The sequence below is a fragment of the Dinoponera quadriceps genome, unplaced genomic scaffold (genome assembly GCF_001313825.1).
Source record: "Dinoponera quadriceps isolate SergipeBrazil2010 unplaced genomic scaffold, ASM131382v1 scaffold479, whole genome shotgun sequence".
Taxonomy (NCBI): domain Eukaryota; kingdom Metazoa; phylum Arthropoda; class Insecta; order Hymenoptera; family Formicidae; genus Dinoponera; species Dinoponera quadriceps.
Genome location: NW_014554586.1, coordinates 542,359 through 567,965, shown reverse-complemented (window position 1 = coordinate 567,965; position 25,607 = coordinate 542,359). Strand labels below are relative to the sequence as shown.

The following is a 25,607-nucleotide window of genomic DNA, read 5'->3' as shown; positions in this document are numbered from 1 at the left end:
CAGCAGCGCGATCGCTCACGATCAAGGGGAGGGTACGGCCGATTAGAGTTACCCCCTTGAATGCAGCTGCGGCACACTCTAATATTAACGTGAGTCCTTCAATGTTACCACACTTCTGTCTTTTAACGTAACAATAATAATAATAATTTTTCGTTGTAGTTCGGAGATCTTACGGTAACAGTGATGTTGCACATGTTGCTTTTCTTCTTCATACGTAATTCTACGCTTTACGTTACGAATGCTGAGTGTTTGAGTAATATTTGCAATATTTTTGTCGTTTCCCCTCGAACGATCAACAGTCATGATGCACGAACGTTCAGATACGATGCGTGTAACTGAAAATATTTAGTGACTATATTTAGTAAAAGAGATCAATGCCGATCGATGCCGGTTAATGCTGTGTATAGTCAATTGAAACGCTTTGATCACGAATTTCGGAATTGGATCTCCGAACGAGAAAAAATGAATGTTTCAGAACGCATCGAACAAAAGGTCAACCTTTGGATGAATTGATCTTTGGATAAATTTTTCGACAAAAACAAAATTCTCGCGCGGAAGGAAAAGAGATTAGTTGCATCAACAATGGACGTACTAAGCGCGTTTTAATTGATAAAAACAGAACTTCGATTTTCGAGCTAAATTCGTTTGATAAGGACCAAACATTTCATTTTCCTCAGCCAAAACGCGTTTAAAATTCATTCATCATCGCGTCAATTCGACCGATCTTTGTCTCCCCCGCGTAAATCGAAGATATGGGACGCTAAAAATTTACCGAAAGCGAAAGTGAACGCGACCTTCCCCGACAAGCGTGCGGCTCTAATTGAGTTCTTTTTTACACGAGGCAACTGACAATCACACACTTACCGATGCGATTCGCTTCGATTCCCTCTCCAAACTTTACGGAGGTCGCGAGCGATTAATTAATGCACACGTCGAACGACAGTGGCTGTATTGTTAACGTGTGCGCGCGCGAGAGAGAGAGAGAGAGAGAGAGAGAGAGAGAGAGAGCGGATGGCTGTGGGAGGAAAGAGGGTAAAGAGGAAGAGAGGGAGGAGGGAAGGAGGACAGATGCGTCACACAGTTGTGCAAACAAATTAAGCTAATTAATCGGGAAGAACGCGGGCAGCCGCCGCGTTGCAGTCGGACCTCTGCGTCCCGTTAGGCCTCTTCTTCTTCTCTTCTTCCTTCTCTCACTTCCTACGGTCGTTTCGTGCCGCGAGAGCGAGAGGAGAAGCGCACACGGGTTCTTCGCTGCTTCGCCGTGCGGGTGCGGTGATCAAACGGCAAGTTGCATTACACGTCCCGTCGTAAACGATAGATTAAATTAGACGTCTCGCTCTCACTCTCTGTTCTCCCTTCGCATCCTCCGCCATCGATCACTCTCGCGCGACGAGATAACGATTGACACGGGAAAAGGTAGTTTACCTTAATGAATCTATCTTGATTCGTTCACCGTTTTAGGTTGGTGCGAAAGGTCTGTCGTGTTTGTCAATAAAATAGAAAGGCGTAGTCGTTACTAATACCGAGGGATTCGTCGTTTTCACGAATAAAGTGAACAACATCGATCCGGTACCTCTTCAGATATCTAACGTAGGCTTCCTATTTTCCTTTTAATCCTATTTTTTATCCGATTTTAATCCTATTTTCATTCTATTTTCCTCTTACCCAAACATCCTATGAGAATTTAACGGAACAATGACAAACCTTCTGTGCCAGTCGGGGGACGATAACTTTGTCCGCCTGGAGTATCCCCGCTATTTTTAGAGATATGAAAATATTTTAATTACGAAAGTCGTGTAGTGTCCAGAGAGGATCATACGCTGGTAATAATTTTTCTGTGGGTGGAGACGCTTCGGAGATTTCAAGGTCGCCTTTATTTTCTCGAATGACATGCTGTGCTTTTTTATCTTCGATGTGCCAGCGGATGTTCGGGCGATTCCAACGACCTACGGTACAGGATCATTCGATATTGAATAAAACGATGACTTACGTCATGAGAGGTGCGTCACGAAGTGACGTCCGATCTTTACATCGACGCAACGTCGCAATCGTCGAGCTCCTGAAGCACGTATCGCACTCAGGAAATGATAAGAAGTATGTATGATAAGAACATATTATATGTTGTACTGTAGGTCGTTGGAATCACCTGAACATCCACTAGTGCATTAAGAATAACAAAGTATAGCATGCTATAAAAAAATGGGGGTGACCTTGAAATCTCCGAAGCGCCTCAGAAAAATTATTACTAGCATATTATGACCCTCTTGACGCTACAATTTTCATAATCGAATCATTTTCATATCTTCAGAAATAACGGGAATACTCCAGGTGGACAAAGCGGTTATTGCTCCCCCTTGTATACAGTAAAAAGAAAATAAGTATTACATAATTACTAAATAAATACTCTCTTAAATTTAGTACCATCTTACATTCACATTCAGCAATTCATTTACAAATTAAGATATCACTGCGTGCACAAGTAAGTACTTATATTGCAAGATATTGAAAGACATACTTAAATCGATCAACATATTACTTGATTTAAAAAGCTGAAAACCGACAGTTTACTTGATTCTAACACTTTGCTTCCGTGCATATTTTCTAGATAAGGTGTCCCTACATTGTTGTGTATAGAATAATGAATTAACTACACGAGATTGCGCTCGAGCCTCGAATTTTGTCGTGCGACGACGCGGCGGGGAGGCTACAGATTTGCGGCTGGAAAGCGACTTGTGTAACAAGAAGCCCCGCTTTCGATTCTGCGTTACGTTGACCCGAGCCTTGAACCGCGTGCTCGACGAGCTGTTGAAGATGATCGATGTAACGACTCGTGACTCGCACTCGGCGATGCCGTACATGTGATGCAGACAGGGTAGCGGAGAATAATAATCCCGTCGCGACAACAGGACAAAATTCGAGGCTCACGTTCGGCTCGCTGTCGCGGAACGTCGACAGCTCGCGGCGATTCAGTTTCCCGCTGATCTTTCTGTTGCAGAGGACGAGTGGGCGAATGCATCTCGCAGGATGAATTCGTGCGCGGTCTACTTGTCCCAGCTGCGGGCGATGCTCGTGAGAAATCTCCTGCTGAAGAAACGCGAGAAGCGGAAGACGATGGCGGTATGTCGCGAGCCCCGCTCGCAATCTTCGATATGTCGGGTCGAGATGCAAAAGTTCGTTACACTTTTCAATCGAAGCACATACATACATTTATTTATTTCGAGATACAATCGATTAGGTGTGCGCAGATTTATTCGACGATACGGCATCTCGCCGGCACACAGTGATATTAGGGAGGGTTTTTCTGGGGATTTAATATACGTGCTTGTTTCATTTGGATTTTTCAAATATAAGTAACGTAATTTTGCGTCAAATATCATTTTGTTCGAATGAAGATAATGTTGCTAACCAAATTGCAATCGTTGAATCAACCGTGATAACTCGTTACAAGCAATACCGCGTAATTTGTCGTCAGCGGACTGAGCACGGTGTGCTTGAAAAAATGTGCGCCCGGTTTAAACGAAATGTCGTTCACTCTACCGCTTTTCTCTCTCAGCGTGGAAATTCTGCGATTACTGATGATCGAAGGGGAAAAAAAAAGAAAAGCGGAACGGACCTTCGCGTCGACCCGATATTCCCCGCGCGGCTGTTTTCAGACGTTCGTTAAGCCAGCGGCACACGATGCTTGTTTCCGTGTTGGATTGCTTGCTGGATAGAAACACTGCGTTTTGATTGATGTATTGTCATCCGTTTTTGGAAGTGCACCAATCAATATGTGCCTTGAGACGGTCGCCCAGTGTAATTAAAGAATCGTGTCCGTCGCAGTAATAATTAGCGGCCGATACTTCCTCGCCTAGCCAAGAGCCGATTATTTCGGCTCCGTTAGATCGGCGAACCCGCTGTGGAGGAGGTCGGCGCGAGATGCATTCGGCACTCCGTGTTCGCGGGAGCTTCGCTCGCCTAATAATCCCGCGAAGGCGTGAATCCAACGTGAGAAATCAGCATCCACTTGTTTCGCGAGGTACGTTGGTTGGCGCGTGCCAAGTGGACGTTACGCGTATGCGTGTAGCCGTGGTGTGCCGAAGTACGCTGCCAAAATCCTCCTCGATTCCCTCCTCCTCCTCGTGCCGCTCTTCGGCAGCACGCTCGCATCGCGAAGACGACGGGGGAGGAACTCCCAAAAGCGACCCCCTCGTCGCGCGTCCTGCGTGACGAAGTATCAAATAACTCCGTAACGAGTTTTTCGCGAAGGAATCCTCGGCCAGGACGAGGAGGAGTATGCCGCGCGCATTCGTCGGAGGATCCCGTGGAAGAATCTCGCGAGCACGCTCGAGCATGATCTACGTGAGGACGTACAAGCTAAAACGACGAAAAAGAGGAGGCGGAGATGCGGACGCTTGCGAGAGCGGCAACGGAGTGACTGCGTCCCGTCGCCGGTCCGCGTCCGCCAACTGCGCTGCCAATTGGACGTTTTTGCATTTTCGCCGTGCCAACTAGGCCAAGGGTTGGCGGCGAGGAAGAAGGGGTTCTCTCTTTCTCTCTTCTGTCGCGTCGAATTATTCGCGCCGGTTTGTTCCCCCTACACTGTTATGAACGCCCGAGCTGCGATTAATGGTGCTGCATAGAGACTATCAATCGGGGTGACCCGATAATACAAACATTATCTTGTCGGGTATCTGTTTTCTCCTTCTTAGACTCTTCTTTTTGAGTATAATCGTGTAGAAGATTCTTTTGGATTTAATTGGGATCCAGTCTGATTTCTGAAAATAATTATGGATTTTATGGGTGGTAAAGAAATTGTGTTAAAACAATTCGCTGAAACTGTTTGTTACTTTAAAGGGCCGTCTACAATAGTAGCGTAACTACGAACGTAAAGTATGCGGTAAGATGTAAACATTAAGCTAATTAACCAACTATAGCCGATTATTTTTAGACTGTAAGAATCCGATTGGTCAATTAGCTTACTGCCTACGTCTTACCGCTTATTCTACGGCTGTTTTAGACAGCCTTTAACATGGTGAAGAGAACATAATGATAAGTATAATGCTAAATTAGCACATTCACTTTATCAACATATGTCAACAAGGTTGCATATTTCTTAATACGCAGTGTATATTTTTCATACACATTCCCCGTGTTAAAGTAACACAAAATGTCAGTGAACCGTCTCTAAAAAAACATTTTTAACTGACGGAAAGTCTAGTCGCAGGCTGCGGTTGGAATTGAGTGATGTCTCACAAAGTACGATATGTGTGACACGCGGAAAGCATTAATAGATCCTATTTGATCATCCCCGACGTTTTCCCGCAGTGGGACAATCTGTTTCGAGACAACTTTGGATTATCTAATCGGAATCTGCCGTGTATGGAAAAATTTAGGAAACATTTCTATGCGTGTGATTCATCCAAGCGAAGATGTTCGCTGTCGAGTAGAAAAGAACGCGCGTACTCGTTCGTTGGGAGGATCCCCGAAATTTGTCCATCGAAATTTTCTAAAATTTAATTCCCAGTAACTTATCCCACACTCGAGTCTCGACTCTGAAGTGACCAGCGGTCTTCTCAGTTTGAACATTAATATATCTACGGACTGACAGATCCGGGGTGCGCGATCTCGATTCCACGTCGCCCACAAATTGACGTATTCCACATCCGGCGAGGATATTCTGCATTCCGAAGAAAATGTAATAATATATTTCAATTGTCCATTTAACGCGGGCTCCCAATATTCGCGGTATTTGCCGAATCTAGGACACGAATCTAGGATATTCATATCTCACGAGCTCTCCGCGACGAATTCTAGAAGTCCGACTTAGCGGATCTGCAAATCTCTATCAGATCCAAGTGTTCATAGTTATCCACGAGTCTAAGGCGCGTCGTGCCTCGTTACCAACTATTCGCCGCGTATTTGCGTCACGTAAATGCGCGTGCTTGTCTACACGCATTTAACCGAAAGGGTCGAGCACTTTCCCACGATGCTCGAGTACCGTGGTCGGTCAGAAAAAGCCTTTCTTTATAAGTTCGATAAGCCCGATAAGTTCCAAAACACATCCCACATGGACCGTGTCAAATGAGAGAATTCGTTTCTCACAGTAATTCTCGGGAGATACATTTTTCTACCGGACACGAGATGCGTTGCGAAACTCATCGAGAAAATGAGGCGTCGCGCAGAAAAGAAAGTCTTAAATCAACGGTGGATATTCTCATATATAAGTAAGAATACTCTACTATTCTTAGAACGCTTTTGGCCTTGAATTGAGTGCAAGTGATACTTGCATCGATACGAATTCAACCAACCGATTAAAAATCCTCCGAGAAGATTACAATATTCTTGCTTATACATGAGAACATCTATCATTGATTTAGGACTAATCTTTCCTCCGTGAGTGATCGAGCATATTCGGTCGAACTTATTCCAAAATCCACGCAAATTCAAGTTCAATGAAAACACAGCTCGAGCGACGTTCACCCGAGGTTCATTTCTTGCGAGCGTTCCTCTGCTTGCCGTCCTTGGCCTTGAAGATGGCCGGATCCAAGACGTTGATGGGCCCGTTGTTCCACAAGGACGTCGACACGGTCTCGCCCGGTTCGATTATGGACGACAGCAGGTGCGGTCCTACGAGAAAGTACGCCTGTTCCACCCAAGTGGGCAACGGCACACCGACGACGCAGCACTGCCATAACGGCAGGCCCAGGTGGACCAGCATCATACGGAAGTAGGTGGTGAAATCGTCGGCCAGTTGGTACCAGCTGCCTCGACGGTGGAGCCAGATGCTCGGTGAATCCTGCTCCTGCTTGGAACGATACGCGAGATAGACCTTGCCGTTGCCGGCTCCCGGGTAGCATTGGCCGATCTCAAAGAGCTTGCAGTCGCGGGAATCCCCGGAGAATAACGCGTCCGTGCCTTCCGTTTCCGCTGTAGAGTCCTCCACTTGAGTCCCCGAGGACGACGACGAGGCGTCCTGCGTCGACGGGCCTGCCTGTCGGTCCTTGTCGGCGTACCTCTTCAAGGACGACAGACTGCCGATCTCCATGCGGCCGATCGGGAATTCCTCACCTGCAGGGTGAAACTGTCGTGGAAGAGGGCCGTGGGGAAAAAAGGAGATCTGGTCTATCCATCCTCATCTTCTACATCGAGAAGAATAATTTGCTGGCACGGGGTGAAAAATTGTATGCTGTCGCAACAAAATCTGTTGGTTATTGTACGGACGGCGAAACGATCGGTTAAGAATATTAATTGCCGTTCGTCGAATTGGCTTGCTGAATCTGCAAATTATTTGGCTGTAAGAAGAAATGAGAAAATTCGAAATTTTGTTTCCCCTCAGCCAAAACGCGTTTGGTTCGTCTATTTTCTGGTCAATTCAATCGAACTTTTGTTTTTCGTGTGGCAACAAAATTGTTTTTGCTTTAATTACGAGTAATTCGCTAATTTGGTCATGTAAAGCTAAATCGTTATGTAAACCTTATCGCTGTCCCAACGATATTCCCTGTAATAGCCAAGGTTATTTTTCTCCGTGTGAGAGAGATGGATATTGGATATCTGAATGAAACGTGCTTAATGAAGGGAGGTCAACGTAGAAATTTACCCGCTATGTCGAGGTTCCACAGCAGCAGGAAACCGTCGACGGACGCGTAGAAATTCCGAATGTTCTCGGGAAGCGTGCAACAGTGGCGTTGCTCCCAGCTGGTGATGGCTCCGGGCTCGCAGCCGTTTCGTCTCTCGACCCGCACGTTCTTCACGCACGGCGAGTTCTCGAGGATCTTGACCACACCCAGGGTCAGGTTCTCGTAGAACGAGTCCTCGGTGACGATGTCCACGAAGAACGACATCACCTCTAGGTCTTTGCCTTCGGATACCTTTCGCGAAATACGAACGACGTTTAAAGCAAAATCTCCGACTTTCGCGACGAGAAATCTTATTTCGCGAAATGTAAATTGTTAGTTTCAATATTTCGATTTCCGGGCTGCGACTTTACATTTTCTTTTTCTATTACTCTCTCTCTCTCTCTCTCTCTCTCTCTCTCTCTCTCTCTTTCTCTGTGTGTACTTTTTCCAGGTCGTCGCACACGACTCGGATAACCCTCCGTATACCATCATCACCCATGGACCCAATTTCAGTTTTTAGAGTTGCTTTTTTGAGCACTCTTAACTATCTGTAAGAAATTACATCTCCTGATTTCTATTCTTTTTTTAGAGATCTTGCAAAGAGAGAACAGAAGGAAAATTTACTCATTCTTCTTTTCAAATGGAATAAATTAGTCTCTTAAGGGGATGCAAGGTTGATGAGGAACTTGGTAAGCGTCGATATCGTAGAGACAGGTCTGAAAATGTTACATAACTACTACATAAACACTGACACCATCACACCATTCTTTTCATATTTCCCATACACATAGATCTCATGTAAATGCGATGTAAATATAAATACGATGAATGCTATTCTGTTTTATCATATCTAACGGAAAGTCTAGCCAAGATACGTAAAAATTTTTCTGCAAACTTTTTGTATACATCTAGACCTCTAGATATTTTATTGAGAAAATATAAAGATGTTTTTTTGAAATCTCCTTAATTGGAGCATTGACACATTCAGTATATAAAAGCCGCATGATTTCTATATCATATAAATATTTACGCCAACTGACAGAGTCGGGATATTAATTTCAAAACTTTTAATCGTTCCTGTCATAAACCGAGCATTGCTCCGAATTCATTTTCACGCGTACTTTCGCTGTGCAAAAGCATTTATATATATATACGGAGAAAAAGTTTCTTCAGATTTACAATATATACGTGTATGCTTCAAGTATGGTGATTAATAATATATAAACCCTTAATAATTTTCAATTAATACGACAATGATATACCGAGGGTTGGTTACAAATTCGGCCTCTCGCGGACCTTCTCTTCATCCTCGTGCCGCGCCAGTTGAGAGTTTTGAAAACGTAATGAGCCGTGACGAGCAAGTACGAGCGCTAAATTAAGCCACAGATGGAAGCGATTACCATGTATGCTTATCCCGTTCCGCTCCGCGATCATTCCACCGCCGAGATGTGAAGAGGGACCTTTTATTCGTTCGTTCGCGCAGAGCGTCGAACGTGACGACCGGCAGCCACGCCAAGCTGCATATCCGACCTCTTATGCACGGCGGGTTCGAGAACGACGCGAATCTCTGCACACGACAAGCTCTACTCCGTCCTCGATATCGAGGAGGTCGGGGGAGGTTGCCGTGGGCTTCCACCCTTCGACGTTTCTGTGATCGGAGAGTGTGCGCCGTTTCCTTGTTGATCGTCGCCATGGCGACGGAGTTTCGAAGCCGTTAATATTCTTCGGCGATGCGGAATGTGCCACTTGTAATTTTCACGCTCTAAATTATGCGTCTCCAGTCCGCGTAGGGTGAAAAGTGGAAGCGAGAGACGACGCGTTTCGTCGCTCTCGAGGATCGTCTACGGACGACGACGCGGTTTCTTCGGTCCGTACGTGCGGAGAGAGAAATTCGCACGCGATCTTGAAAATAAAATCACCAATGTTTGGACACGTACCATTAACATTCTTATTGTTACGGTCTTTAAGCGTGAATATTTAAACTTTCGACGTAGAATAACATAGAGGAGAACCGTGACGTTACAGTCTTCCATTTATATTTTGCACGATAACCTTGTTGATAATTTGAATGATTGAATGATCGAATGATCGAATAACTACTAATTTAATTAATAATTCCAAAATGTGTACACGGCCATTTTCAATAATTACTAATTCGAAATTTTGCGTGTTGTTTGCAGAATGGTAGAGGACTTTTTTGCTCACCTCAATCCGTTCCACGCTCTCACGAGGTTCGTCCACGTTGATCTGAGACACTGTATACATATATTCTATGTTGAAAGTTGAAATATTCGTATTTAAAGACTAGAACGATAAAGAAAACGTCCAGAGAGCAGAGAGGTACTTATTCAGGCATTGGTACTTTCGCTCGAGATAATGTTTTGGCGGCGTGTTGCGGACGACGAAGAGAGAGAAGCGGGGAACGGCAGGTGCGCGCCGAGGATAATTACGAGACACGCACGCACGCTGAGGGGGGAGGGGGGTGGTTTCTTGCCGCGCTGAATTCACGTAGCGTTGCGTTTTTAGGGGCGCGGGAAACACCGTGGGGAAGAACGTAGCGCGGAAACCCGCCACCACCGCGGCACCCTCGTATACTGCTAGGTATTAACTGCAAGAAGCACGGGGGATCTTTTATTTATCCGGGATAGACCGTGTAATTATGGTACGACCGCGTCGTATTCGCGAAATAACGAGCGCGTTCGCTGCAAAATAAAACGTTCGGTTCCCCCCCCGCCGGCTTTCTCATCCGCAGCGCGGCCGTCGTGGATAAACGGCCGAGGATACGAATTTATGTCTGTAATTTGGCTTAATGTATAATTAATTATCCGACCGTTGTTGTTGTTCTCCTCTTCTTCCCCGAAAGAGAAAGAATGAGGGAGAAGAGGAGAGCTCGGCAGCAATTCGTTTCGCGCTCTTTGACGTAAAAACGTTCGATGGAGTTTTCGCTCGAAGAACCGCCCGGTCATCCTCAGGCGAAACAAAAAGTCATACAAAGTCATCTGTGGGAAATCAAAGTTCAAACAAATACATTTTGTTTCCATCTCCAAGGATGATTTTCAGCTTGTCATCATCGCTAGAGGTGGTTCTTTCGCAGATCTTTCTTGTACATTATCTTGAGCTCATTTTAAAACAATCGCATGAACCAAGGTTAAACAAAAAAATTCCACCTCAAAACTATGTTTATTTTCCCTTTCTTCGTGATTTTGGCACATTTCGAAAGGATACGCAGCCCTCCAATTTGTTCGCGATCAGTCTTATCCTTCTTCTCTAAAATAAGACCTTAACGAAGGTGATATGTCAATTTTGCAGAAGTTTATGAATTTTCAAAAATGCCGGTGCATATGTGTACCACTGACTATTAAATATATTGAACAAACAGTCTATCCGGAAGGAATTAAATCTGTAAGTTCCGAAGTCACATAATTTCATCACTTTTCTGTCGTGACCCTTGAATGTCATTTTACTCGTCATTTTGACGTTACCGTGACTTTTCGTTCTGTTTGAGAATTGTTGCTGCGAGCGAAATCGCGGAACGAGGCCGTTAACGATCGAGTGCGGGACACTTGGCGCGTTAACATTTGCCTGATTCCGAGAGAGAAATCAGCGGCGCTCGATTGTCCACAGGAGATCTTTCTGCCCCTCTACACTCTCGGGGTCTTGATCGTGGTGAAGGTCCTGATTCCGAACCCGAACTATCCCGCGATGACGACGCAGCAGCGCGAGACGGAAATATTCGAGATATACAACGGCTACGCAAACATCACAATTGCCGTGGTGCCCAATTCTACGGAGACTCTCGTAAGTATCGATCTCTCGAGGCCAACTCGCAGAAGCGCTCTCAGCGCGAGCCGAGATCACCGAGAAGAGTACACCGAGTGCAGCGAGATACAAGGAGCGAGCTCGTGTGTATCTCGTGGAAAAATAGCTCGCGTTTCCGTGTTCAGTCTCGGTTTAACCTTCCTCCACGCGCGGATCTCCCTCTCTTTCTCTCTCTCCCTCTCTCTCTCTCTCTCTCTCTCTCTCTCTCTCTCTCTCTCTCGAATTTCCCCTGTTGAATTTTTCAAATTCACTCGCCCGTTTGAATAAATCCTCTCTCTTGCTCTCGAATTTCACAATAAGCTGAGAAACTCCCGGGAGTAAAACTCTATCTTTCTCTCTCGATTTTCGCCGTGGAATGTCAAATTTCAATTTTCTTTTTATCGTGACGACAATTTCGTGAAAAATTGCTGAAGAAAAGAGAGAAAGATCGATCCCAGGCTCGTTAAAAGTTACATCTCTCGCTCGCGCGTATCTCCTGACGATATTACATGTCTCGCGTGCTTCTTCGAAACGGCCGGAAATTGTGAGATTCCGTACGATACGAAAGTTAACAATGTATTTTCCAGAGCTTCCTAGGCTCCATGAACACCCTCTGGCTCTCAATGTGGGATTATCCCGGTAAGTTTCCCTTAAACTTCATCGTGTTCGACACGAAGGACGATCTGCAAGCGGCGTATTGGAGAGATCCCTACAGCGTGCCCATAGCAGTTATCTTCGAAGATTCCCAGCCGATAACACAGCGTCTCACGTAAGACTATTTTCCATACAGTTAAACCCCGTAAATTTCCACGGCGGCACGCGATCCTCCGCGGAGGAGGGATGATATTCGCGTATTCGCGAGAAAAGAGAACGGTTCCTCACGACTGAAGGCGCTTTTATCTCTGCGCGTTATTCTTCTTTAAGGATGTATCGTCCATAACTCGAAATAATGAAGAAATTATGTAAAATTTACAAATTGATCTACATTGTACTTAAAAGTAATACCAAAAGTTTGACAGCGATTCAGAGTCTGGATCGAAAGTTATTACGCTTTAAGGGTATTCCGCTTTAAATGGACTTTCACTAACTCTGGTTAAGTTCAAGCGACGATTAACTCAATGGAATTGACCAATTGCATTGATCAATTTAGCTAATTGGCCAGTGTGATTGATCAATTCCATTGAATTAACCGTCGACTGAACTTAACCGAAGTTGGCGGAAGTCGTCTTAAAGAAGGTTGCGAGATGAAATAAGTTTGAGAAGAATCTGATGAAACTTGCATTGCATATATATCGGAATTTTATTTAACTCATTGCTCGTGCAAGAAAAAGACCGACCATTCGAACACGCTATTTGTAACTAAATTTGACACTTTTTATACGTGCTCCCTGAGATTAAGCGTGCTATTCCTAATTTTTATTTTTAATATCTTCTGAACTATAAAAATAAGATTTTAATGAAAAATTATTATGGCATTAAAAATTAATATCACATTTAAATATCATTTTTTAATATCACAATATGCACACATTTCAAGTTGTGTAAAGTTAAACAATATAGCATAACATTTTTCCTAATTTGGCCAACCGCTGAAATAGATTTAATATGGCTACTTTTTCGAAGTTTTCATGTCGAGATAGCTTATTCGACAAGTCGATAATTCAAGTTAAGTTTAAAAGTCTCTTCGTTTTGTAGAAATTGATCTTTCGACAGTTTACATCTACCTTCTGACAAACAAGTCGGTATCTACATTAAAAATTCACGGTTATATTCATTATTGTTTCTTCAAAGAGAGTTTATTTCGAATAAATATGTAAATTCGTAACGAAGCACTGTTTTTTAAATAAAACCAATTTTTTTTTTATTTATTTCATTAAATCATTAAATCTTTAATTTTAAATATTAATTAATAACAAATTTTTTTTATTTACTTCAGTAGGAGTTATTGTATAAAATGTAAATAATACGTAAAAAATTATTGTATAAAATGTAAATAGAGGGCCATAACACCTTTTCCTTTAATATTTTCGTATTTGTAATTTTGTTAAACAACCTATCTATCTCAATTTCGTTGCAAATTAATTTATTATACATCTATTATTTAGGTAATGAAATAAATGTACGGGAACATAATTTTGCTTGATAAGTACTAAATTTATGAGTGGTTCCATTCCACCAGTGGTTCATTGAAAATACGACATTGATGAGTAATATTTCTTTAAACATACCCTATCACCCGTACGAATAAAAATCTCGAAGACTCTAATTCGTTAGCTGAACGGACACGTCAAGAAGGTGATTTCTGGAAGTGTTTCACTCGTCACGCGTCACAATTGTCTCTCCTCCCGGATTAATCAAAAACTAATGAGAATGGGAAAGAGGCCGCGACGACGCGAATTGTTATTTAATTCCCGTTAAAATCGGCGATCTTTCACGTCGCTCAGGTATGAAATTAGGACGAATCCTTCGTACCTCTCGCCGCCTTCGCCAACCGAACTGTATTCCGCTCCGGTCACCTGTCGAAAGGACACCAGCCATTGGATGGGCGGCATTTTATCGATAGAAACCGGCGGCTCCTGTCCCGTCAACGATTACTTGTATTCCGGCTTCTTGTTCCTGCAGATGTTAATGGACGTCACGAAGATAAGAGTGAGCGTCCCCGTATCCCTGATTTTACTCGTTCCTGATACATTTCCCGATATCGCGGATATATTTTTGTATCGCGTATGTTTGGCAAAAATCTGCTGAGAAACGAGATGCCTCGAAATCCTGAATGGTTTTCTGAATGACATTTCGTTGCAGTTGGACACGGGAAACCCCAACCTGACCGTACCGGACGTCAAGCTCCAGATGTTTCCGAAGGAGGCATTTACCGCGGGTAAGCAGTCGCGTCTGGAAATTCTTTACCCGCCGATCTCACGGGTGTAATTTACTTTTGTATTATTTTCTCAAAGGGAATATTGATTTTCCCTCGGGAATTTATCTCACTTATTATTAAACTTTGTTTTATAATACATTATTTTACATGTATGATATTGTAATACATACGTACATACACACATACGTATATAGAGGAAAGGTAATATTACGGCCCCTCTGAATATTTTCACGAAATTTCACGGGGAAAACGATTCGGCTAACGATACGTACCTTCACCTCCCAGATTGGATGGTGGCCTTCAGGGTGGTCATCCCGCTTTACATGGTCTTGGCGCTCTCGCAATTCATCACGTATCTCCTGATCCTGATAGTCGGCGAGAAGGAGAACAAGATTAAAGAAGGGATGAAGATCATGGGCCTACACGATTCTGTGTTTTGGTAAGACGTCGCGGAATTTGTCCCGAATCCGACGAGCGATCTGATTTATCGAATATTTGCCTTGTCCATTTCAGTTCGTGATCGATAATGAGACATGCTCGCGCCATGCGTCACGAGCTTTCTCTCTCTATTTCACGCTTTTGCAGGTTGTCGTGGTTCATCATCTACAGTATCTTCGTCCTACTACTCTCCGCCGTCGGGGTGATACTGCTGTTCACTCTGCAAATGTTCCAACACACGCATTTCCTGCCGATATTTCTTTTGGTGGTGCTGTACAGCTTCTCCGTGATCATGTTCGCCTTCATGATCACGCCGTTCTTCGACAAGTCGCGCGTGAGTGACTTTCTTCTCCAATGAGAAGAACCGGCTGAATTCGTATCTGAATAAATATCGAGGAAAATCGCGATACGATTGGTGCAAGCGTCCTTCCTTTCTGTCGCAGACGGCCGGCGTCTTGGGCAACTTTGCTGTCACGATACTGAGCTTGATGTACTTCATCCAAGTGTTCGTGGACGACTCCAGCTCGGTCTCGTTCTGGCTGGTCTCTCTGCTCAGCCCGACCGGAGTCGCTCTGGCGATGGACAAGGTAAGTCTTGAAGAATGAACGAATGGATTTGAAATAGCGCAAAATTTCCAGTTGTTAATTATTGCAAATAGCCGTGTGTATACGGGCTTCTCTGATTAATAACTCAAATATTTGCGCGTTATTTGCAAAATAGTGAAGAACTTTAGTATTCAGAGTGGCCTTAGTTACAAATATATTACTGTTACATCTGGCGACAGACATCAGTATATTAAACTTCGAGCCTGCCGCTAAGTACAACAGCTGTCGTACACTTGTAGATTAGGCTGCTCTGAATAAAAAGGGATTTTACTATTTCGCAAATAACGCGCCAATTTTTGAGTAATTCAGTTAAAGAAGCCTCCGTACATGGCCATTTTCAATAATCAATCACTCGAAATTCTGTGTGGTTGTTTGCAAAATGAGGACATTTTGCTCACCCCAACTCCGCTCTCCCTCACTAAGTTCGTCCATGTTGATCCGGCACATCCTGTATAGTGAATGTATTCTGTTCCCAAGTTGGCCGAAGGGCGTGGCAATAACCAGTGAATCTGTTGCGAAGAAAGATCAAATGAGCCGTGTTGCGACTTTATTCGCTGGTTGCGAGGATTTTCCTCGACCATTATTACGAATGTTTTGACGGTGAAAATATTAGCACGTTCAGACACGCATCGAAACTGCAGCCATGTGCGATCCTTGTTGTGTATCGTGCATTTCAAAAAGCCTCGCCTTGCTCTGTGTCGCCGCAGGCTCTCGTTCTGGATCTTCAGGGCGAGGGGGTGAACTTCGACAACCTATGGTCCGGGCCTGGAATGCCCTTCGGTGGCAGTCTCATCATGATGACTCTGGATATATTCCTGTACGGTTGCCTGGCCTACTACCTCGACTCCGTCATACCCAGTACGTTCTCGCGCGATACGATGTTGTAAAGTCAATTTCAAATCTCTCTCATTTCTCTCTCGCGTCTAAATAATGCTTGCGTACTCCTTAAAACAATCAATGCATCTACGGGTCAGACATCGAGAATAACATCCAACGATATCCGCATATTCTTTCATTCGCAGGTGAGTACGGTACGAAGAAACCACCTTGGTTCTGCTTCGTGCCCGGATTTTGGTGCCAGAGGAAAGTCCAAAGGGTAAGTACTAATATCGCCATTGCGAGTCCGGCACTCGACGGAGTCCCGACTGCCTGAAATGAAATCATCACGGCGCAACTTGAAGAATTCTTGAAAGAATCGCGAAGAAATCGCCGTTAAGCGGACCGTTCGGAATGAAATCCACCCAAGCGCGCGAAACCGACTTACAGGTACCGTCGTCGAACGGCGAGTCGAACTCCTTCATCCCCGGCGAGGAGGCGAATCGCGACGTCGAGCCGGTGGTGCGCGAGATGAAGGGCCGGGAGGCGATCAGGATAGCCGACCTGTACAAGTCGTACTACAAGTGCCGGCGCTCGGAGACCAAGGCGGTGAACGGCATTAACCTGACCATCTACGAGGGCCAGATCACCGCTATACTCGGCCACAACGGCGCCGGCAAGTCCACCCTCTTCAACATCCTCACGGGCCTCACCGCACCCACCGCCGGCACCGCCCTCATCTTCGGCTACGACGTGCGCGACTCCAACGACATGCGGGCGATCCGCAGCATGACCGGTGTCTGCCCGCAGCACGACATCCTCTTCGACCTGCTGACGCCGCGCGAGCACCTCGAGTTCTTCGCCGCGGTGCGCGGCATATCGCGCTCGTTGATACAGCACGAGGTACAGCTCTTCGGCGGCAAGCCGGCCATCTTCCACGATGGAAAAGTATAATCAATCGCGAGAAGATTGCAAGATTTTTTTTTAATTTCGGAACGCGTGTCCGATAGGAGAATTTTTTTTCCTTTAGTAGTTCCCAGATTTCCCTATTGGATATATGAGATATGTCGGGAAACTCGCCGAGGAAAAAGTTGGCAGCCTTCTTGCGATTGACGATACACGCTGAGAGGGAGAATATTTTCTTATAATGTCTGAGAAATGAAAAATATTTACTCGGTGTACTGGTGAATGTATTATATGGAAAAGGCTCTCGAGATATACAAATGAAGGAATAAAAGGCCAAAGTAAAGGACATAAATCAGAAACCCGTAAAGAACGCGGCATTAACTCGGAAGCCAAATTAAGCGTTTCTCGACACCGCGTGAACCTAAAATATCAGATTCAAGATCATCTTAATTTCATCTTGATGAGGTCTTAAATATAAGACCTCACTATGAGAATCCATGAAATGTCTTAACTGTATCTTGATGTGAACTTGAAGCGATCTTAAATATAAGATTTGGCCTTGCATACTCTTCGTGAGCAACGATGACGATTTCTATCCCACATATACACATTAAGTCCAATAAAGTCAAGTTTAACTTGAAAATATCGAAAAGACTCTTCTGACTGATTTGACAATTCGAGAAAGCCGTATAAACGCGCTACGACGATAAGACAAAGTGAACGATGCTTGCCCGTCCCGTTTTATGACGCGTTTGATTCGCAGGTGAAGAAAACCCTGAAGGACATCGACCTGGTCGAGAAAGCGGATACATTCGCGAAATATCTCAGCGGCGGTCAGAAGAGGAAGCTATCCGTGGGAATAGCGATCATCGGGGATCCCAAGATAATCATACTCGACGAGCCCACCGCCGGGGTGGATCCGTACTGCAGAAGGCAGATGTGGTCCTTGCTGCAGTCGAGGCGGCACGGGAAGGTGATACTGCTGACGACTCATTTCATGGACGAGGCGGATATACTCGCCGACCGGAAGGCGGTGATCAGCAAAGGGAAGCTCCGGTGTTGCGGTAGCTCGTTGTTCCTGAAGAACAAGTTCGGCATTGGATACCACTTGACGTAAGCCAGCCGCTGGTCTCGCTATCGGTATCACGCCGGATACAGAAGACAATTCGAAACGTTTGATATAACCGGGAAATGGAATAGAAACGGAAAATCGGAAAGTAGAAGGAAGGAAATATGAAGTATCTTTTTAGCCCGCACACTTTTCTCGGCCGTTCTAAATTGAGTAATTCTAGACGAAAAAAAGAGAATATCAATTCAAGGTTCATGTGTAAGCAAGAGTATATAATCTTATACAAAGGTGAAACACGTGCTGTTATACGTGAAGAAATTTTATATAGTTTCGCTAAAATATTATATTCTTGTTGTTCAAGAATAATTTTTATAAATTGAGAGGAAAAAGTACCGAATAGGGGGAAAAATGTGGAAAAAAAATTAAATACGAAATCGTGATTATAGGCTGGTGTTGGAAGGCAACGCCAGGGAGCACGCCATCACTCGCTTAGTGACATCGCACGTGACGAAAGCGGAGAAGGCGCGGCGTCACGGTCGCGAATTGAGCTTCATCCTGCCTCACAATTCCGTGGAGAGCTTCGCGCCCCTGTTCTCCGCCATCGAGCACGAAATCAAGACAAGGTCGAGCAGACTCGGCATCAGCAGCTACGGCGTGTCGATGACCACCTTAGAGGAGGTGTTCCTGCACCTGGAGAAGGACGAGGAGACCGAGTGCACGATGGACAATCTGTCGAAGAAGATGGTGCGCAATCGCGCGCTCAGCAGGTCGCTCTCGTTACAGTCCAAGAGCACGTCGTACCAGAGCTTGCAAAACGAGGGGGTGACCGTCCAAGGCGACAGTCAAGCGAAAGGTAACTCCCCCCCCCATTGCCCCGTACATTCTTTCATCCGTAAAGAAAGAAATACGATATTTAGCGCTGTCAATTAGAGATATTAAACATTTCGATAAATGATTGATATATTTACATATTAAATATATCACGTATCGGAGTTTAATTATATCGGACACGTTGGTGTTGATATTATCGAATGACCGATATCAGGTACGAGCGATCTGCCGGACGGCGTTCATAACGACAGAAATCCGCCTGTCCTCGGCCTCGGCTTAGACCCCATCAAGGTCCGGCCTAACTTCCTGCAGATCCTCTACGCCATGCTACGCTTGAGGGTGCTCAGACTCTTCAGGAATTTACAGCTGCTCTACTTCACGCTTGTCGCGCCGCTCGCTCTGATAGTGCTCGGCCTCTATTTGAACAGCATCCAGACGGTCGACATCAAGATGCAATCGTTGAAACTTAATAGCCGTAAGTGGTTGCAACTTATGCAAGGTAGGAGGTAATTGCGTGGCTGCTTTTTTACCTGCACCCAGTGTTCACCCTCGAGGCTAGAGCGCGGCACATATGACGATTAATAAATTCTTGGGATAAAATGAATCGATTATGACTAGTAATGTGAACTTTTCAATTGCGTTTCTGTAAAATGTGACGGCAAAATTAACCAGTCTGAAATATGATATTGTTTATATAACAAATGTATGCAGTTATAACAGTTGTAACAAACTTTTGCGGAAATGTGTGTATTTAGATTCGTGTGGCGTCTGTAAGTCGAGATTAATCGCTTCTCGTAATTAAGCATAAGACTGCGCGAGTTTAGCAGACGACGTCGCGTGAAAGATATTTCGAGCTTTGATTCTACGACGAATTAGAGACCTGTACCGCGTGATTTAGCACGAAATTCAGCAAGACTCGTTACACCCGCGACGGATCAGGCGATATTGCCTTCGTCTTTACAGATACGTACGGCGAGGAGACCAAGATCGTCTACATGAATAATACCGACCGCGACATTAGCGAGTTGATGGACGGCATAGCTCAAGACGCGAAGTACATCGAGGAGTACGACGGCAATTTCGCGAATTTGCTGAATATCGCGCCGCACATCGCCGCGTTCAACATCAACGACTACAATCTACCGCGAATGAACCTGACCGTGGTCTACAATGACACGATGCAACATTCCCTGCCAATCTTGGTGAACATTCTCTCCAACACTTACCACAGGTGAGCTCTCTTATCTCTTTTTCTTTAACATTTCAGCACTGAGAAAAAATTGGAGTTTCTTTTCTAAACAACTCGCCGACCACACAGGTATTTTGTACCTTATTGTATCCATTTGAAAAATCTTCTAAAGGACAAAGAGAAAAATTTACTCGTTATTTTTCTGAAAATTAAATTAATTCATCTTTCTTTCTCGTTATCTAGTTTGTCACCTAGTTTATATCTTCTCCTATCTTCCTAGTCATTTTCATCGAAATTCTTCATACTCACGGCCTCTCTCATTTTCTCTCTCCGAGTCTTTTTCTGGCCTTCTTCTTTTTTCAAATCCTCGGGGACGCTAATTCATTATTTTCTCTGGCAGCCTGTCATCGTGCATACGCCCGACATGCTCGAACGTCAAATCAATCAATTATTTACGAACTCGAAGTCTTATGAATTATAAATTTTCCGATTCCCAGGCTGATCTAGTCTACGACAAAGACGGAGGTGCTGCGAAGGGGGAATCTTAAAACCTTACGAATTATAAATTCTTCAGATTGATCTCGGGCAAGGACGAACCCACGCCGATCGAAGTCAAGACGCATCCCTTCCAGCAAACGTCGCAGCCGCAGGAGTTCAACATCGGCACGGCCAGCAGCGCTCTCTTCATCGGCATGGACTTCGTGCTGGTGCCAATTACTTTGGCGGTGGACATGGTGTACGATCGCGAGGTAAGTATCCATTTTACATCGAGCTTCTCTGCTTGATTAAAATATACAGGAGTGTTACATGACATACCGTGCGAACTTGAAAAGCATGTTTCCAAAGAAGTAAAAATCAGTGTAAATCAAAATCTACAAAACAGATGTCCGTCTGTACGACGTTTTCAACATGGCTTTAACTAGTCTTACAAACTTCCGTCATCAGTGCCCAGGACGGTCTTAAGGCCACAAATAACCGAAGATAGACGTCATTGTGTCGTCGCTCTGCTGCTGCTTGGGATGTCACGTGACACAAAATATAACGTTATTACCTTCTCTCGCGCGGCAACGCGTAAACGACGACGATAAACGAGCCGGACGTTCCGCAGATCAAGGCGAAGAACCAGCTCCGCGTGAACGGCCTGTCGTTTCCCATGTACTTCCTGAGCTACTTCATCGTCCTGGTCGGCCTGATGACCTTCATCTGCATGTGCATCCTCGGCATCATCTTCATCTTCGACGTGCCTTCGCTCCAAGAGCCACCGGCGCTCATCGCCCTCAGCACCCTCCTCATGCTCTACTGCCCGTCGTCCATCCTCTTCTCGACCTGCCTCAGCTACATGTTCGACAAGATGGACTCCGCCCAGAGCATCTTGCCGAACATCGCCACTTTCTTCGGGCTGGTACCCTTCGTCATGGTCATGATCATCGACATGTTGGGACTCGGTAAGTAGTAATCAAAACGCGATCAGAGTCGACGACAGCTCCGTTGGCGCTCCTGAGACGCTGATGGAAGTGGACACTCGAAGAATCGCGACGTCGCGCCTTCCTCTTGACGAAGTGTGGTTGTCTGTTACGGCCTGTTGCTCAAGGTGGGACAGCGGCGCTCACGTTGCACGTGATCTTCTGCCTGCTGAACAGCATGTACGTGCCGTACGCGGCGGTGTACTACGTGGACCGCGTTTACCTCATGTGCTCGATCAACGCCGCCTGCCATCACCTGACCATGTCCGATTACCTCACCACGGAGATCATAGTGATGGCCATCGCGGTGCTGCTGCACTGCCCGATGTGGTTCTTCGTGCTGCTGCTGTTGGATATCAAGAAGAGCGGCGGCAAAGTCAGCGACTTCTTCAAGTATTACCTGGTGAGCGCGCGGTTCGCGATTTCGCTGGATGCACCTCGTTGCACCTCTCGCCTTGTGTCTTCGTTTCGTTGCTGAAGTGCGAATGCGTGTATGGAATACGACGCGTTGCTTTCCTACCTTGCAGAGAAAAGGCGGCTCCATCAGCGAGGAGATCATGGAGAACTCGGACGTCGGCGAGCACGAGGACGCGGACGTGAAGACCGAGAGACAGAAGGTCTTCAACCTCATCACCTCGTCGGCCGTTCAAGAACCGCCCGTAGTCTTGGTGCAGGTGAGTTGTCGCCCCGATGCAACCTTATGCGACGTTCGTTGCGCCCTCGAGTAGCGACATCGGCTCAGGGTTGGATAATAATCAAGTAAAAGTTAAGTTAAAAGGTTAATAACGTAGCATAGTTAATTTTAAATGAGGTGACTTTTAAACTGAGCCGTTCACTTCAAATGCATGGACTTATTAACTTTTCTTATATAATTTTTATATAATTTTAATTTTTTTTTATTATTTAAATATTTTTTATACGTATCAAAATATCTCGTCAAAATTAGAATCATTGCGAACTGCTTACAATAAAGTAAGAAAAATGAAGAATAACGCCAGCTGAATTTTATTTCATCTTCCTTTCTGAACGATAGTGCTCGTCCTTTGCGTGAAACCTGAGCACAAAACTATCGATATTTTCTTATGATAGGCTATTTCTTCATTACTTCACATAAATTACAAATGGTTGAAAAAACGAAATGTTACTTATGCAAAAACACACACACATATATATATACTGATTAACGATTAACTTTTATAAACTTAACGTTGATAATTTAATTTAATTTTAACGTAACTTTTAAGTTAATTTTTGTTTAAGTAATTTTTAACTTAACCAAGTTAATTTTATAGGCCATTAACTTTTAACTTAGCTTGGTTAAAAAAAATTAATTTATCCAATCCTGTATCGACTTGATCTCTCTCTCTCTCTCTCTCTGTATATGTGTTACGACGTCACTTCGCGAACTTGTCCCACATTTCACACTGTGAAACGCATACACGAACGCAGAACCTGAGGAAGGAGTATCGGCCACAAGAGGCGGGCTCGTCCTGCGGCTGCTGCTCGAAACGCGAGGAGCAGCAGACCTCGCAGCGGAAGGTCGCCGTGCGCAATCTCTCGCTGGCCGTGGAGCCCGGCGAGGTGCTGGGTCTTCTGGGTCACAACGGCGCCGGCAAGACCACCACCATGAAGATCATCATCGCCGAGGAGTCGGCGACGAGGGGCAGGGTGCAGATCGGCGGTCACAACATCAACACCCACATGGCGGATGCTTTCAGGCAGATGGGCTACTGTCCTCAGCACGACGCCCAGTGGAAGAACATCACCGTGCGGGAGCATCTGGAGTGTTACGCCGCGATTCGCGGCGTTCCCTGGAGCGACATCGACAGGTTCCAACTTTCTTCTTGCTTTCCTCTCGGCACGGAGAAAAGCGGATTCAGAGGAGCAAATTTCACGCTGTCGTAGTAAATCAATAAATATACTAGGTGTTTCTGCGAGTACCGTCCAATATTGCAGGAGTTGACTTTCGAGGTCATTTTATGCGGAAATAAGCATATACAGGGTGGTCTGTCGCTAAGTGGAACACCCGTTATATATTTGTAGTTTAGGTCAATGTGAATAAAAGTGTCCTGTACTATATTTCGCAAATACCTTGAGTTATTAATAATCAAAAGTGGTCGTATATAAAGGCTTTTTTAATTAATAACTGAAAAATTTGCAAGATTGGCAAAATGATGAGGACCTTTTCGTTCACATTGACTTAAATTAAGTAACGACGAACGTCCCACTTAGCAACAGAGGGACATCCTGCATGTTCATGTAAAATTTCTTCATAAAATGACCTGAGATCTCAACTCCTGAAACATCGAACGATACTTAAGGAACACCCTGTACATTTACTTATTCACCACGGGACAGCGTAAAATTTGCTGGAATTACTTTTCCCCGTGTGCGCTGTAGTCGACGAAAGTGGCTCGAGCACGGTAGACGTGTCTGCGACGACTTCCGTTCGGAGAAACGCTAATTATTCTTCTCTCGGTCGGTCCTTGCAGAATCGTGGACCTCTATCTGTCCGGCCTGCAAATCCACGAGCACGCCGACAAGCAGACGCAGGAGTGTTCTGGCGGGACTAGGAGGAAACTTAGCTTCGCGATGGCGATGGTCGGCGGGCCCAAGGTGGTCCTCATGGACGAGCCGAGCACGGGCATGGATCCCAGGTCGAAGAGATTCCTGTGGGACACGATCCTCGCTAGTTTCCAGGTCGGTGCGCGTCCCAGTGCGTCACGAATCATTTCCTAAAGCTGCTCAGTATATTTTTTGGATGACATATTTTTCTCGATAACAATTGACAACAAATTGATATTAATGGAATAATAGAAAAGCTTAAAATTCAAGTTCTAACCGGAGCATTCGGCCGTGCTCGGTGTCTCTCAACAGGGTGGCAGGGGAGCCATATTGACCACACACTCCATGGAGGAGGCCGACGCCTTGTGTTCAAGGGTCGGCATTATGGTGAAGGGTGAGCTGAGGTGCATCGGCTCGACCCAGCACCTGAAGAATCTTTACGGGGCCGGCTACACTCTCGAGATGAAGCTCATGGGAGGCGACTGCACGCCAACGACTCCCTCCGGCGACAGGATCGCCGTTCTCAAGGAATTCGTCGCGGGCCTCTTCCCGGACGCTACCCTGGAGGAGAGCTTCGCCGACAGGCTCGTCTTCGCCGTGCCCCAACACGCCGTGAACTCGCTGGCCGAGTGCTTCACGCAGTTGGAGAAAGGTGAGCCGAGCGATTTCATAGCGCAGGGGGGTCCGATGAATTCAAAGTTTCGTTCTAAGGAGCGCGAATAAATCCGAGGAACGACGAAAGTGAAATTCGAGTCGGGACGATAAAGATCGTCTTAAAAGGAAAGATGTTACGAAAAGACCCGTTTTTGCTATGCTGTGGAGAAAGTGAGACAGACATCGGGTTTTCATAATTTTTCGAAGCGAGGGATCCAAATGTCTTGGAAAAAACTATAACCATATATAACTGTAATACATCATGACTTCCAGACTTATATCGGTACATGTAACGTATAGCGATTTAAACTCAATTCTTCACGTAGTCCCGTCATGTGATGCAAATCTGAATATCGAGGTATTTCATCCCATCCTAACATACCACGTTAAAGTAAGCGCTTTTGCACTTACACAATATACACGAGTATTGACCACATCGAAGGGCGATATGAAACTGACGGGAAGCAATACGGGCGGGGAGATTATATAATCTTACGATCACAAGACTGTTATCATTATTAACATCCGCCGCGCTTCTGCTTGCAGCCAAGCTCGAGCTGGACATAGAGGAGTATAGCTTTAGTCAAACTACCCTGGAGCAAGTATTCCTCAAGTTCTCGCACTACGACGAGGGCAACTCTGTGGAATGATGATTCGCGGTGATATTAGCAGTATACCGTCGTCGCCGCACGTCGACCCCGGTGACTCCGCGCGGGTCGACCGTTCGTCGCGCGCACGAACAGGAGACAGACCAGCGAGCCTCCTCCGAGGAGAGATGAACGGACGATGCTCGGGGG

The 25,607-nt window shown here is 45.3% G+C and overlaps 2 protein-coding genes across 2 annotated transcripts; one reads left to right on the top strand and one right to left on the bottom strand.

Moving 5' to 3' along the window:
- Nucleotides 1-25,600, top strand: LOC106752240 (ATP-binding cassette sub-family A member 5-like). Its single transcript, XM_014633799.1, has 24 exons — nucleotides 1-89; nucleotides 2,996-3,117; nucleotides 11,223-11,396; nucleotides 11,984-12,165; nucleotides 13,841-14,045; nucleotides 14,199-14,274; nucleotides 14,560-14,713; nucleotides 14,860-15,046; nucleotides 15,156-15,299; nucleotides 16,025-16,175; nucleotides 16,340-16,413; nucleotides 16,584-17,036; nucleotides 17,803-18,152; nucleotides 18,555-18,961; nucleotides 19,154-19,414; nucleotides 19,903-20,170; nucleotides 20,703-20,877; nucleotides 21,237-21,573; nucleotides 21,720-21,994; nucleotides 22,119-22,265; nucleotides 23,041-23,420; nucleotides 24,084-24,291; nucleotides 24,469-24,808; nucleotides 25,357-25,600. The coding sequence occupies exons 2-24, from the start codon at nucleotides 3,025-3,027 to the stop codon at nucleotides 25,458-25,460; spliced, it is 5,145 nt and encodes a 1,714-aa protein (XP_014489285.1). The 5' UTR covers nucleotides 1-89; nucleotides 2,996-3,024; the 3' UTR covers nucleotides 25,461-25,600.
- LOC106752241 (tubulin polyglutamylase complex subunit 2) lies at nucleotides 6,470-7,823 on the bottom strand. The gene is made up of 2 exons (XM_014633800.1): nucleotides 7,580-7,823; nucleotides 6,470-7,050 (listed from the first exon to the last, which is right to left on the bottom strand). The coding sequence occupies exons 1-2, from the start codon at nucleotides 7,821-7,823 to the stop codon at nucleotides 6,470-6,472; spliced, it is 825 nt and encodes a 274-aa protein (XP_014489286.1).
- Nucleotides 25,601-25,607: the final 7 nt, after the last annotated feature.